The 14,576-nt window shown below is 38.3% G+C and overlaps 3 protein-coding genes across 4 annotated transcripts in view; 2 read left to right on the top strand and 1 right to left on the bottom strand.

Annotated features, from left to right (window-relative positions):
• Positions 1-3,832: 3,832 nt before the first annotated feature.
• Positions 3,833-6,966, top strand: LOC105046292 (uncharacterized). Its single transcript, XM_010924844.4, has 4 exons — positions 3,833-4,189; positions 4,306-4,398; positions 6,542-6,679; positions 6,755-6,966. Exons 1-4 carry the CDS (start codon positions 3,971-3,973, stop codon positions 6,794-6,796), a joined length of 492 nt encoding a protein of 163 aa, XP_010923146.1. The 5' UTR covers positions 3,833-3,970; the 3' UTR covers positions 6,797-6,966.
• Positions 6,967-8,352: 1,386 nt separating this feature from the next.
• On the top strand, positions 8,353-9,486 carry LOC105046291 (steroid 5-alpha-reductase DET2). The gene has a single exon (XM_010924843.4). The coding sequence runs from the start codon at positions 8,356-8,358 to the stop codon at positions 9,328-9,330; it is 975 nt and encodes a 324-aa protein (XP_010923145.2). The 5' UTR covers positions 8,353-8,355; the 3' UTR covers positions 9,331-9,486.
• Positions 9,487-10,343: 857 nt separating this feature from the next.
• The window catches only part of LOC105046290 (uncharacterized protein At2g39920), a 5,760-nt gene continuing 1,527 nt past the window's right edge, over positions 10,344-14,576 (bottom strand). The window contains exons 3-6 of one of the 2 annotated variants that reach the window (XR_832228.4): positions 12,134-12,584; positions 11,851-12,033; positions 10,813-11,076; positions 10,344-10,686 (exon numbers count right to left, since the gene is read on the bottom strand). Coding sequence is in view for 1 of the 2 variants with exons in the window: in XM_010924842.4 (XP_010923144.1) it covers positions 10,899-11,076; positions 11,851-12,033; positions 12,134-12,584 (812 nt within the window). In the remaining variant the exon portion in view is untranslated. Of the gene's footprint in view, positions 11,077-11,850; positions 12,034-12,133; positions 12,585-14,576 lie in introns of both variants that reach the window. The other variant, XM_010924842.4, reaches the window with a different exon arrangement.

Raw genomic sequence — 14,576 nt, forward strand, 5'->3', positions numbered from 1 at the left:
GAATTTAAGAAATTGATGAATTTAAGAAGAAAAGTATAATTAGAAATTATGATGAATTGACTTTTATATATGGTTGACAGTATGAATATGATTTTATGAAATTACATATTGATTTGTTATGCATAGTATTATTTGCCTGATTATTCAGTTAAAGGTATACACTGCTTACTGGGCTATTTAGCTCATGATAAGTTTTATGTTTTTCTTACAGATCCAGAAAATTAGCATGATGCGGGATTTCGGTTGGGAGAGCGATTAGAGATGGAGTTAACTCATTGATTTAAGATTTTCTTAGAATTGATTCAAGACCTTTAGTTTTGCTTTTAGTATTGACATTGTCAGACAGTTACTTTCTTTTGAACATTTAGTTTTGATTTGTTATTTGAACAAAGGTTTGATTATTGAATGAAGAAAAATTTATTTAACTGTTTGTGAAGATATCATGATGAGATGCCTTGCATGCTTATGAAAAAAGTATTCTATAAGTATGCGGCGGTTGCCATGACCCTCGATTCAAATCTCGGATCGGGGCGTGACATAATGACCAGTCATTAATTATGGGTTTAAGCTTCCAGCTGAAGTCTGCATCAAGTATTTGCACGAAACCTTTGCTGTTTATGAATCACAAATGTAGATTGACGAGATGATACCAAGGGGGTATATATATTAATTTTAAGTGCAAGAAACTCTTTTGAGGGAGTTCTTAAATTTTATAAAATCTAAAACAAATTTTAGACGATGTCATATTAGTGGAGGAAGTTAGCATAGATAGGGGAGTGTAGCTTTGCAATTGGTATTTTCATCCAAGAACATCAATGTTACAGGAAAATAGGATTCGGACATCCAACAATCCGGCAAGCGGGCATGTATGCGGAGTCATCGCCAGTGAAACTTGTATAAATCTGTTGGGCGTAGCTACAAGGCCACCAAGATGACCACCATTATATTGATTAGTTTGTAAGAATTTTGGGCAACAAAGAGGGGTTTTTCTTTTTTTTTTTTTTTTTTTGTTTGTTTGGTACATAACAAAGAGGATTTTAAGCGACATGAGTCTAGCATCTTAAAGACGATGGCAGAACAATTGGAAAGGCTATAATTAATAGCAACTTTAAAGGAAGCAAAAAGTAATATGGTTACAGGAAAGTAATGAAGGGCAAACGCGATGGCACACACTCGTGAAACAATGACTCGGGAAAAGGATTATTTGAGAACGCCAACAAACATAGAAGATGCCATTTACTAGAGATATGGAAACTTTATTTAGTTACCATTGTTTCTCAAATAAAAGAGACAATCTTTCCACTTCCATTGTATAGTGGTATAGACGATTTTCTAGGCCTTGCCGGTGTAGTGCCGGTGACATGTTTTAGGGTTCATTAGGATCATCCTCTGAACCCTATGAGTTCTACTTAAAATGGAAAAAATATGGAAATCAACATTGATGTGCCTTCTACAACCATTCAAATATGAAAATTCTCAAGTATGTTTTGGTTAATTTCTTCATGCAGAATGGTGGTGTTGCCTTGCGATTGGGTAGCCATGCTGCTTGTATACGGTAGTTTGAAGTTTTATGATGCTTATTTTGATTCTATCTAGCTTTTTTTTTTTTCCGTGCAAATCGAAAGATTTAAATTTATCAAGTATAAGCATATTCATAAAATAAAATATAAAAAAATCAAATAAAAAAGACCTGTCAGAGAAACTCATAATATAGATCTTATATGATTTGTTGCATAAGATGCCGTCCAATCAACCGGCTTCGATATAATACATGAAACCTCAACTGATAGCAGTAAGTGTATTATTCGCCAACAGTCCTATTCCATCAATAGAAAGTAAATCAGAAAGTCTTTTAATAACTGTGATAGAATGTCTCTTTACATGAATCCATGAAACCCTTAATATGTATATAGCATAATTCAGATCTTCCCAAGCTGCACAATATTTTGCTATTGGAACTGCAATATCAAAAATCCAAACGCCGCCTAGAGTTAGTAGTGCACCACTAGCACCTCGTAGGAACACGGATCATGGACAATTATACTGCTGAATTTTCCCACAGAGAATATTTTCAGGTTCTTATTCCAACTTTGGCAGTCAGAATATCTAGAGCCGTGACCAAAGATGCATTAGATTTTATGCAATTACTAGGGGATCTGTGTATCTTTTGGGTTTCAGGATACGGTAAACGCATTTTGTAATCAAAGCTTAACCCAAAGGTGAGATCTGCCAATGCTTATTAGGGCATTTTATTTTTCCAGGATCTCTGAATGCAGTAGTAGCAAACCATTCATTCTCATTATGAGCTTATAATGTTTATCCTTTTTCTTTTTTGGTAGGATATATAATGTTTATTCTTTAATAATTGTTTTGTTTGTGTTGTCATTTACACACGGACATATTTAAAGAGTTTTACTGCATCAATATCCTAGTTGAAGAACAGCTTGCGGATAATGCTTTTTACTTCTGTGGATATCAAAGCAAATCTCACCTACTTCATTGTTCATTCCAATACATGATCAGATGTTTTATTGTGCTATTGTTATACAACAGCATTTTACTTGCATAGTCTCCATCTCGAAAATAATCCTTGCCATCCAGATTAAATATTTTCAATAGACCATGAGATGCATGCTACCAGTATGAAGATACATGCTGGATGGATCGTGTGTTCAAATACTCCCGAGTCTGGGATTGATTTGATGAAGAGATCCAATCTTGTGGCCATCGACAATGAATATCTTATAGCTAAGGCAATCATAGTTGTGTGAGCCCCTTGTAATTCATGGAAGAGTAGCTTGTGTTTTGTGACATGGAACCCATATATGCAACTTATGGAGAGCTCGACTACATGACCGGCCTCGACTGGGAGAGGATCCAGACGAGAGGGGTTTTAAAGTACCAGTAAGTCTTGATAGGCCTATAACACATAGGATTTAGGTTGTATTTTTTGCACGAAGGAATGATAGGCCTTCTTTTGCCTGTCCATTGGATTATATTTTGCATAGATCTCAAAGCATTTCGAACTTTCATTCATCCATCTGCATATATTTTAAAGCAATCATTATACGATCCAATGATTAATTCGTGTGAAGGAGGATGAATCTTTCTTTGGCGCAAAAGATAATGCATCTTAAATAGCAGAGCACCGATCTCAAAATAGGTGAGGCCGCTGCCCAATGGACCCAACTTGCATTTTTTATTGATTGTATAGATATTTAATTGCCAAATTATGATGGTTATTAGGAGTCATTTTCAATGTCAATGTCCATACCAAATTACTCTTCATATTAAAATCTTGGCTGCCTTATCACCCATTTAGTTTGCACAAAGATTAAAGGGAGAAATGTGGTCAATAATAATAATAATAATAATAATAATAATAATAATAATAATAATAATAATAATAATAATAATAATAATAAAATTATTTCATGAAAAAAATATTTTTATATTTTATAAAAAATAAAAATTCATATGACATATGATAAAATTTAATTTTTATCAATTAAAAATTATTATTTTTTAAATATTTATAAATTTTTTGATAAAATGAAAAATTTTTTTTAATTTTTTTAAAAATATAATAAATATTTTATATAATTTTTTTCTCGATGAAACATAAACCATTCTTTTTTTTTTTTTCCCTCCATGATCAACTAAACAGATAAAAACTATGCTTTCAGATATTATTATCTAATCATCAGTTTTTCAGAGAAAAAAAAAAAATCTAATCAAAGAAAATTCTATTGGCGAACCAGCCGACTCTTAAAAGACTTCAAATAATTGCGTTCTGGAAGGCTTCCTTCAACAGCTACCGCCCCGTTTCCTGGTTTTTCCTTTCCGTTTCAACAACAACTACCGCCCCCGGTTTTCATGAACTTTATCTATTCTACGCTGTCTTCACATCTTCGGTATTTCTCCTTTACTCCGCCCAGAGATCCGCAAGCAAGAGAGAGAGAGAGGAGATATGTCGATGCCGGCCCGGAGCGACGTTCATCTGCCACCGGAGGAGGCGGCGAAGATAGAGGCGGAGGCGCGGGCGTATTTCCAAGGGATCGCCCCCAAGCGCCACTCCAAGCCCTCTCGGAGTGAATACTCCCCCGTCTATTCCGACGCCCTGACCCCTTCTGATGAAGATTCCATCCCCGAGCTCGACAAGCTCCGAGATCTCCAGGCCGATCCCCAGGTGGCTCCCCTCTTTATTAATTCCAACTGATCCAGGCCTAGTCGCCGCCACGTACCGATTAAATTTCGCGGCTTTGCTCCTTTGATTGATTAGGATTTTTGTTTGCTTGCTTGCAGAAACTGGTTTGCGATGGTGGTGAGGTGGTAGAGGAATTCGTGGAGACAGAGTATTACAAGGAATTGAATTGCATCGACAAGCAACACCACACGGTATCTATCGATCTATTTGCTTCTTCACTAAAATTCTGCTATTTATTGTGCGATTTGATGCCGCATCTGAAGGTTTGTGATTTGATGTCATGACTATTTGATTTTTACGATTCAAGCAGATATTTGAAACTTTTTCCGAAGTTTCACAGCATCCGGTCAAGCCATCGGAGTCGTTCATGTGATACTGCGGATTGAAATAGACCGATATGATTGTGTTATATTGCATCGAACATGTGTGCATCTTTTCATTGCTTTACATCCATGTGCACATTACAGATGAACAATACAGATAGAAATTTTATTCACTTATTGTGATTCATAAAAATGACATGCATATGTGCTTATAGATTATGTATTATATGATGATGTTATGTAAATATGACATGAATATGATATAAATATGATGATGTTATATTGTTTATTATATTGTACTTATCGCCTGTGCATCTTTTCATAGCTTTGCATCCATGGGCACAGTACAAATGAACAATATAGATGTAAATTTTATTCACTTATTTTGATTCATAAAAATGCTATGCAATTGCGTGGATCATTTAGTTCATGCCTTTTGCTTCATTCATGGAGGTCTAATCTTGTCTAATTCCATCGTTGTTCCTTTTTTCTGCGCCCCCCCCCCCCCCCTCCTCCCCCCCTTCTCCTTTTAGAAAATTAATGGTAATGTAGTTAACTTGTTTATTTTTTAACTTTCTTTTATCTTTTAATCAGCAAAGTTATTAGGCTAATATACATAATCATGTCGCTTCACCAGTTCAAAATATATCCCTTGAGGATATTTGAGGTGTATCTGTGCAGATGGGTTATAATTTTTGGGTACAAAAGTACTTTTTTCCTGAGTTCTAATTTGTATTATGCTAGGGCAAAAAAACCCCTCACCTTAAATCTCCTCTAGAAACTCTACAGCTTGGTCCAGTGTTTGCACCGCTTACCTATCTGCCCACCACATTTGCCATCCTTCTTGTACTTGTTTGAAGAAAATTCAGTCTCTTGGATGATAAGTATATTTAGTCTGTCATGGCTTTGCTCAGTCATTTTCTCTCAGAGAGTTGGAATCTGTAAGCTTCTGTGCAATAAGCTTTCCTTTACACACACACACTCTCTCTCTCTCTCTCTCTCTCTCTCTCTCTATCTATCTATCTATCTATTTATCTCTGGAAATTGTGGTGACATTACTCTTTAAGTGCTGTAGGCCACTTGGATTTGAGAGAAAATAACTGTTAATACAGATTGTTAGTGCCTGTCAATTGATTGATGCTTGCATGCTCATGGGCATATTCATCTTATATTGATTAAGATGGTACCCATTGAAGGCCTTCTGACGGGATATAGTTTTAGTTTAATGAACTATATTCTTGTCTCAATGCAACTGCCATCCTATATAATTCAATAGATTCACTCTATTATTTGGTTATTTTAGGGCCTTTTTCTTATTGTTATTGTTTTTTGTTTATCTTTCCAGAATTCAAGAAGAAAATTGAACTAGACTGAACAAAGTGTATGATGAAACTCTTTTGCTTTTAAAACCTTTAAAGATTTTGGTAGCAAAGGTTTATTGCTTTCAAAAAAACAGTGAAAATAAAAGCAAGGAATGGAAGAACGTCCATGCTAATGCTAATGCCATGTGCAACATCAACATCCATCACATGCTTATAGGGACAAAAACACAAAAACAGAAACAGCAACAATACCAAAGAGGTGTTTAGCTAATATCATTGTTTCTCTCATGCTAAATGACCTACACTTTTTGAGTATAGGTTTTATGTTGTATATTACCTTCTGCTGAATGCTTGAGTTAGTGTGTTTTTTTCTTTCCTTTTCTTTTTTTTTTTTTTTTTAAAAAGCTTTACGTAATGAATGATCAAAAATATATATATTAACTGATTTCTTTGTTCAGTTCATTGTTACAACTTCAAAGTCCAGCTTGAATAAATTTCACATCACATATCACAATATATTAACTAGTGGTATGCCGATGGCATAGCTGAGCTCATCCTTTGCCATGCACCAATACACTGTAGTCCATCATGCTTTTAGCCCTCGTTTTTGAAGTGGTCAAGGAAGGCCGGAATATATGGTTGGAATTTCTGCCTCTCGTGCTTATATATTTTATGCACTGGCCTCGTAGACTGGAACAGGGTTCATCAAGATAGAGAAATCCAATGGCAGCTGCATTGATCTTGGACCAGTCTCCCCTGCATCTGGCCGCAACGTGTCCTGCAAGGGAAATCCAGCAACAAATGAATGGATTCCATCTGCTGACACGGTATGAAAAATTCTTGACCTTTGAGTGATCGCTTACCCCATCTATCTCTTTGCATCTGATTCTCTTTTGTTCCAGGTGGCTCCAATCTCTAACAAACCTAATAGGAGTGATGTATGACTTGTTTAATTATGGATCCCTATCGTCAAGAGATCTCTTCCAGCAATTTGGCATGGCATTCTATAAATACTTGAGTGCAAGTGACATTTCTGTCAGTTAGTTCGTGTGCAACTAAGATTTGTCAGTTTTGTTCTCTAAATATGAATATGAGCTGGAACAGTTCAATTTTAGCAGCATGGTGTACTGCAATCTTTCCATTGTCATGCAGCTTGTTCAGGGAAATGCCGTTCCTCGTTGGAACTCCTGATAAATGAATGAATATATATATATATATATATATATATATATATATATATATATATATATATATATATATATATATATATATATATGCTAATGGATATATATGCTACCATCGGAATTCTGTGAATCACGTCGGTTATGGTAAAGATGATTGGACTATTGTAAGCAAAGATTTAGGTATGGGGTGAGTTTCTCTTTCATGTACAAAGATGATTGGACTATCGTAGGCAAAGACTTAGGTACGAGGTGAGTTTCTTTTTCATATCCGATTTGCAAAACTGTAATTTGAAAAAAAGATCTTTTGTTTGGTTGGAGTTTTAAAATGGGAGGAAATTGAAAAGTTCTTCTTATGAAAAATCACTTCTCACGAAAGTAAAAATTCATAGAAGAGAGGAATTTTGATATTTTTTATAGAATAATAAATAATATTTTTTTTATTTTCAATTTTTTTTTAATTTTATAAAATATTAGATTCTTAGGATAAAATATTGAATAGTGATATAATATTATATTAATATTATCTTAATATTTATATGAATATAATATTAATATTATAATATTTATTATATTTTTAATATTTATATTAATATAATATTTTTATTAATATTAATATAATATTAATATTAATTTAATATTATATTTATATCTATATTAATAAATTTAATATATAAAAATATTAATATTATATTAATATATATTAGTATTATATTAACATAATAAATTATTATAGTTTAATATTATATTATAATATTATATTTATATAAAATTTAAAAGTAAAAAATGATCTTATATTTATTAAGGATATAATAGGTATTTTATATAATTTTTTTTGAAAAAATAGATAGTCAATTAAATATAAATTATTTTATAATAAATTATTTTTTAATAATCAATTAAATATATAAAAAATTTATTTTTAAAAAATAAGTTTTTAAAGATTTTTTTTTTTTTTTTTACGAATCAAAGAAGTCTCGAGGTCAAAGGTCTCAGTAGGTGACATGGCTTTAATTCCACCATGATTTCAACTGGATTTGATAACGCTTTTGTTTTTTGAAAAAATAATTTGAGAGAAAAAAATAATTTGAGATTGGATTAACCTGGATTTGGTAAAGCTTTTGTTTTCTGAAAAAATAATTTGAGATTGGATTAATCCCCCCACCCCCACCCCAACCTAAAAGCATCTTACCCACCGAAAGCGCAGTCCTTTCTCCGTCCATCAATGGGTTTGAGTAACCTTACCGCAATATCATCGGATCGGATGTGATCGTCCATGTTTGATTGATTGATTTTGATGGTATGACGTTGTCCTTGTTGCTATGTCCAGAATGGCAAATGGCAACCGGCTGCCAATTTTAAATCAATCCACAAAATCTGTACGAAGATTCTCACCCATCCCTCCCAGTCCAGTCCTAAAACCCGCCTCTCGCGCCTCTCCCTGGCCCGTCTGTCTCCCCCTTCTCCTCCCTGTTGTCCAAGGCCAAGAAGAAGCCGAGAAGAGGATGGAATCATCGTTATCGGACGAGACCCTGTTCCGGAGGGCTCTCGTGATCCTATACGTGATGTGCCCGCTCACCGTCCTCTCCCTCCGCTTCCTAGTCGCCCCCTACGGCCGCCACGCCCGCTCCGGGTGGGGTCCCGCCCTCCCCCCGGCCCTGGCCTGGGTCCTCATGGAAAGCCCCACCCTGTGGCTCACCCTCCTCCTCCTCCCCCGCGGCCGCCACCGCTCCCACCCGTTCGCCCTCGCCATCCTCGCCCTCTACCTCCTCCACTACATCCATCGCACCCTCATCTACCCTCTCCGCCTCTCCATCAACTCCAGGTCCAAGTCCGGCTTCCCCGTCGTCATCGCCCTCTCCGCCTTCTCCTTCAACCTCCTCAACGCCTACCTCCAGGCCCGCTCCGCCTCCCACTATGCCGAGTACCCGGCCGCCGCCGCCTTCGGGTTGTGGGTATGGCTGCGGGTTCTGGTAGGGATGGGGATCTTCTTCTGGGGGATGTCGGTGAACATACGGTCGGATCTGGCGCTGTTGAGGCTCAAGGCGGAAGGGGGAGGATACAAGATCCCGCGGGGCGGGTGGTTCGAGTGGGTGACCTGCCCCAACTACATGGGGGAGGCGGCGGAGTGGCTGGGTTGGGCGGTGGTGGCCTGCTCTCCGGCGGCGCTGGCCTTTTTCCTCTACACTTGCTCCAACCTGGTGCCTAGGGCTAGGGCGCATCACCAGTGGTACCTGGAGAAGTTCGGAGAGGACTACCCCAGGTCCAGGAAGGCCGTCGTGCCCCTCGTCTACTGATGTACGCTGAATCCATTGTGGCCACTGGCTTCTATATGGGGTTAATTCGATTGATTTTCTTATTACAATCCTTCCTATCTTTCATCTTGGATTTAGCGATGCAATTTTGTCTGGCGTAAGGCAAAAACATGAATAAAAAAAATCATTCCCCTGCCATTATTGATTAGCGAGGAAATTCGAATTCGTAATGCTTTTCTCTCTATACTTCTTGTTGGAAGCAGGTCAAACAAACAGATTTTCGTTGTAGCCTTTTTCTTTTTAAAAAAATTATTCTATTTGTTATTTTATTTTTACAAAGAATTTAGCCTTTCTAATTATAGATAAATAATATAAAAAAAAGTAATACAGGCACTTGTTTGCTAAACCATCCATCTTTGTGGGAATGGCTTAAACGCTCCATCCTCTCATGATTTGTTTTTTTCAGAGAAATGACAACCGTTTTCTTATAGCTAAGGATGCACAAGCTTTGTGGGTAACATGTATATTTGGCCTTTGTTATATATCACAAGTTTGGAGAAATAGAATCCCTAAAGTTACCATAGATGAGAAGAAATTATTAGGTGGGCCAAATTCATCGTGAATCTAGAATGCAATCATCCCAACGCATCTTGGTATTACACATAAAAAAGATTAGAAAAAAAGGAAATCTGGCCCACGTACTAATTTTTCGTAGACAAGGACCAACCAGGTGCCTAAATCATCATGATACCCAGCGTCTGCTGCAGTTTGCCTAAAGAGGAGGAGAAAAGGACCCTGCTTGCAGAAATCTGAAGTAGGGACAATCTGAAAATGGAACGCCATCTATCTCCTGATTGTGGGCAATGCAGACATACAACACAAAATTTTTCTCGACTTTTTTTTTTTTTGGGTAGATTTTTTTTGTTTTTTTCCTCGGCTGATCAAGCGACAAGGCTACCAAGTTGAATATGGATCTACCAAAATGGTGGGAGTAATACTGTGAATAGTTTGAGTAGCATATAGTGTAGGGAACATAAAAAGCAACGAAAATCGAAAATCAATAAAGTAATAGATGTTAAAGCAGTCGAAACAACGACCACCATGTATCACGTTAAAGGTTAGCGATTTACAACCTCCCGCTGCGATCGGATACCATACAGACTTGCACTAAATGTCGACATACGGATCTTGGTACAATCTTTTGAAGATATAAACCATTTTACAAGGGGCCACATTTCTCTTGTTCTGCCTTCCAGTTCTCTACTCTGAAGCCTGCTTGCTTCCATTGCATTCGCATGTTTCCCTGTTGAATGTATCAAATACTCACTTTTATTGCATAAAACCTCCTCTGGAACTTACCATGCCAATTTCCATGAAAATCTTTGTTTTTTCCTTCTTCTGTAAGAAAAGGAACAAAACAAACATGTGGCACCCCGGTTCAATTGAATATTGAAAATATGCACTGGAATGTATTTTTGATTTAAAAAAGAAGAATCTGAATAGCTCAACCAGGAATAAACAGACCTCAATTATACACTCTGGAAAAATAGAACAAGGTACCCTGGCAAAATAATTTTTTTGGCAACGTTCATAAACCATTTTCAGGCTGCTCAAACTTTGTAATAAATTGGACTAGCAAGCTTGAAATTACGCTTTCCTAAACATGGTCCTTGTAGGGCATCCATTCGGCTGCTAATCACACTTGCAATCCGGAATCCCTGATCCCGCAACTGCATTCTTCTACCGGAGATGTATTCCCAGTTCTCCATCAGAAGTTCATCATCAGATCTGCAAGATAATGACCCAAAGTGATTTAAATGGAGAAAAACAACAGGAACTACAAGAAACATCTAAAACAAGAAACGCAGTCAAATCTGACATCTTGCTATAGCTTTAGGTACCCCATGTTTTGTTGTGCTAAAATGATTGTCATTGGGCCACTATCACCACGCACATATTTCCAACATGCTTCTTGTTATTAATGCAAGTTCTTTTATTAGAGAAGCATCATAGGAAACCAGGAGAAATTTAAAAAAAAAAAAAAAGAAAAGAAAAGAAAAGAAAAGAAAAGAAAAGAAAGAAAGCAAGAAAAACTGAGCATGCAGCCACCATGCCAGGGACCTTGTCTAGATCCCCTTGTCCCCAAGGTTGTTTGTGCTGTACATAGTAAATAACAAATGGCTTTCTCTAGGCCACTTATATGACAGCTATATCAATGGTGCTTCATAGATCTGTCATTGCAATAAAGCAGGTTAAAGGCAGCAAAATAATTTGCTCAAGAAAAAAGGGCAGCAAAATGATAATGTGGATCATGAAATTTTACAACTCTTTCCTATAACATAATAATTCAATAAATATAGAATTTTAAAGAATTTTAGAAGTATTCATATTGGTTATCCATTGTATTCAACAATAGTCCTCTGCCATGCAAAGGAAAATAGAAAAAATCTTTATGAGAGTACTGATATGAAATGCAATATGAAGCAATACATCTTCTTAGGTTCGTGAGAATCCTTTAGCAGAATATTTAGCTTCAGGTATCAAAAGAAAATAAGCAGATACCTCATGATCAATGAAAACCATTCTCCATAACCAGCAGAGGTGAGGCTTGCTATGGTGGCATTCTTATTTCTCATAGACCTTCTTGTAAAAAAACTCACAGACCAGCTACTAGCTTGGAGTTTTATGAGCAATCTGGAAACAATCATGTGGACCAAATGTCTCATGTTTTCATCCTCATTACTCCTAATATAAAAAAATTCATGCATGAGAAAACACTAGAACTATACCAGCTGATAAGCTGAAAAATTGCTAGTGTACATTTACAAGGTGTATGATCACTTACCAATGCAAAGCAGAACTGCCATTGTAGGCAATTTCTAACAAGAATATGTCATCTACATCCATCAATATTACATCTAGACCATCATTACTGGGAGTCATAGTACTGAAATAGCTCTCTGCCACCTGCACTGTCAAATTTAACTCTCGCAAGAATCTACCTTTATTAATGTATTGGAGAGTATGCTGCTTGCAAATTGTGGGAAATTCATCTGCTTCCAAGTTATTAAGCTCAGCATGGAAAGCAAAAGTATTGCAATAGTCATCTTGATCACTTGTTCTAACTTGCTCAAAGACTCCAGAGTGGCTACTTTGACAGGATTCTAACATAACGGTCAGAGCAATCAGCAAAGTAAGCAGTAGAACCCCAATGGTCACAAGTGCAGCAACAAAGATGGCTGCAGCAAAAGATGACATGTAGATACCAGACTCCACAATGTAGTGGCTTCCCATTTCTGCACAGAAATTTAGGATTGAAAATGGCAAGGATTATTGGTACTTCCTAGCTAATGTTTGATAAAAGACATTATGATAAATGATTCAGAAAAATTAAAATTGCACCCAAATATTTCTATATATTTACTACTCTCTTAGGATTGGAACAATGACTTCCACCTGTTAGTACAAGGCCAAGTAAAAAGTAGAGTAAATTATGTAAAACTCGCACATGGTCATGTCTTTAATGGTGTCTCAGAAGGAGTTCCAGTCTAGGTAATTTGGACACAAGGCAAGCCCTCATCCCCTGATAGCTGTGAAAATGGGCTGGAGGGAAAACTGATGAAAATCATCGTGAGAATTCATAAGCAAGATGATAAGGACATGATGACTTAGATAGATTAGCAGAAATAAGTGTGATGTTAATCCCAGTCAGCTTGGACATACCTTGGATGACCTTTGTCACATATACAATTGATGAAGTCTGGACATGGTCCAATGCGGAAGATTTTACTATTAAAAAGCACCATCCTTTAATGCATAAAAAGGAATCTATATAGTGAAGATGATTCGGAGCACTTGATTCCTCATAGAATCCAAGATCTATTAATGTTTAGACCGTTAGCATACACCCTAACCTTTTATAACAACTGAAAAGTTTCTGTCAGAAAGAAGACCAGAAACTGATCCACGCTGCAGACATGCAAGGTGTTGGGTATAAAATACCCGCAGCCGAATTCAACAGCAGAACGGCTCCACCCGGACTCCTACGGGAGCCGGGCTCCTCCATCAACAGCAGACTCCTACGGGAGCCGGGCTCCTCCATCAACAGCAGAACGGCTCCGCCCGGACTCCTACGGGAGCCGGGCTCCTCCACCAACAGCAGAACGGCTCCGCCCGGACTCCAACGGGAGCCGGGCTCCTCCACCAACAGCGGAACGGCTCCGCCCGGACTCCAACGGGAGCCGGGCTGCTCCACCAACAGCAGAACGGCTCCGCCCGGACTCCTACGGGAGCCGGGCTCCACCACCGACAGCAGTTGCAGCTCCGCCCGGGCTCCGCTCTCGGTACCAATTGCAGGAGGAGCCGAGCCTCATCCCTGACGCCAACGAATACAGCCGCAGGCAGACTCCTCCCGGACTCCTACAAAGGCCGAACTCCGACCACTGCCGAGCCTTGATCAACAGCTCTGTGTCCCCTGGCAGATAACAATAATTGCCATGATCCTGTTCCACTTCCTGTAGCGGATTCCACGCGGCTCCACCTCCCCCTGCGACAGGTGCGGCACGATCCCACTACTCTCTGACAGGCTGTGTCAACAGCTATGATGCTGCTCCCTGCGGCAGGTGCTGCACGATCCCACTACTCGCTGACAACTAGCAGTAACGGACGCCGCCCCACTACCTGCAGCAGGCCCTATGTGGCGGGATATGATGATGGCCACGTGTCTGCTCCATTATCTTTCGCAATCAATTCCCCTGACCATGGGCGGTCCACTACCAGGCGGTTATAGACGTCGCCATCAGTCCGTTGCTTCCCCCGCCTATAAAAGGGGGGGACTCAGATACGTTATTCCTTAAGTCCTTTTGCCTTATCTCAAAACTCTGCTAAACTCTCCGTTCGAGCACTCCATTCTTGTTGAGGCAGAGAACTGACTTGAGCGTCGGAGGGTCTTGCCGGAGCAACCCCACCTCCGGTTTAGACTTCCCTTGCAGGTCCCGGCGGCGACCGCGGCTTCCTCAACTCCAGCTTCTCCGGCGCAGGCGGATTTTTGCACCAACACAAGGTGTGAAAGAGCACAAGAGAAAAGACCAAAAACGCTTATTCATCTAGCTGCCAAAAAGTCTTACTTCTGATCCTCTTTGGACTGTTGATAGCAGATATTCTATGTCAGCTATCTTGTGTTCCTAATCTAGATTAAATTCTTTCCAAATCTATTGACCTATATTATCTATTTCTCTAGGAAATTGGTGCGGGAACAAAAAAAAAATGCAATAGTTAAGTTCAATCTG

The sequence above is a fragment of the Elaeis guineensis genome, chromosome 5, assembly GCF_000442705.2.
Source record: "Elaeis guineensis isolate ETL-2024a chromosome 5, EG11, whole genome shotgun sequence".
Classification (NCBI taxonomy): Eukaryota; Viridiplantae; Streptophyta; class Magnoliopsida; order Arecales; family Arecaceae; genus Elaeis; species Elaeis guineensis.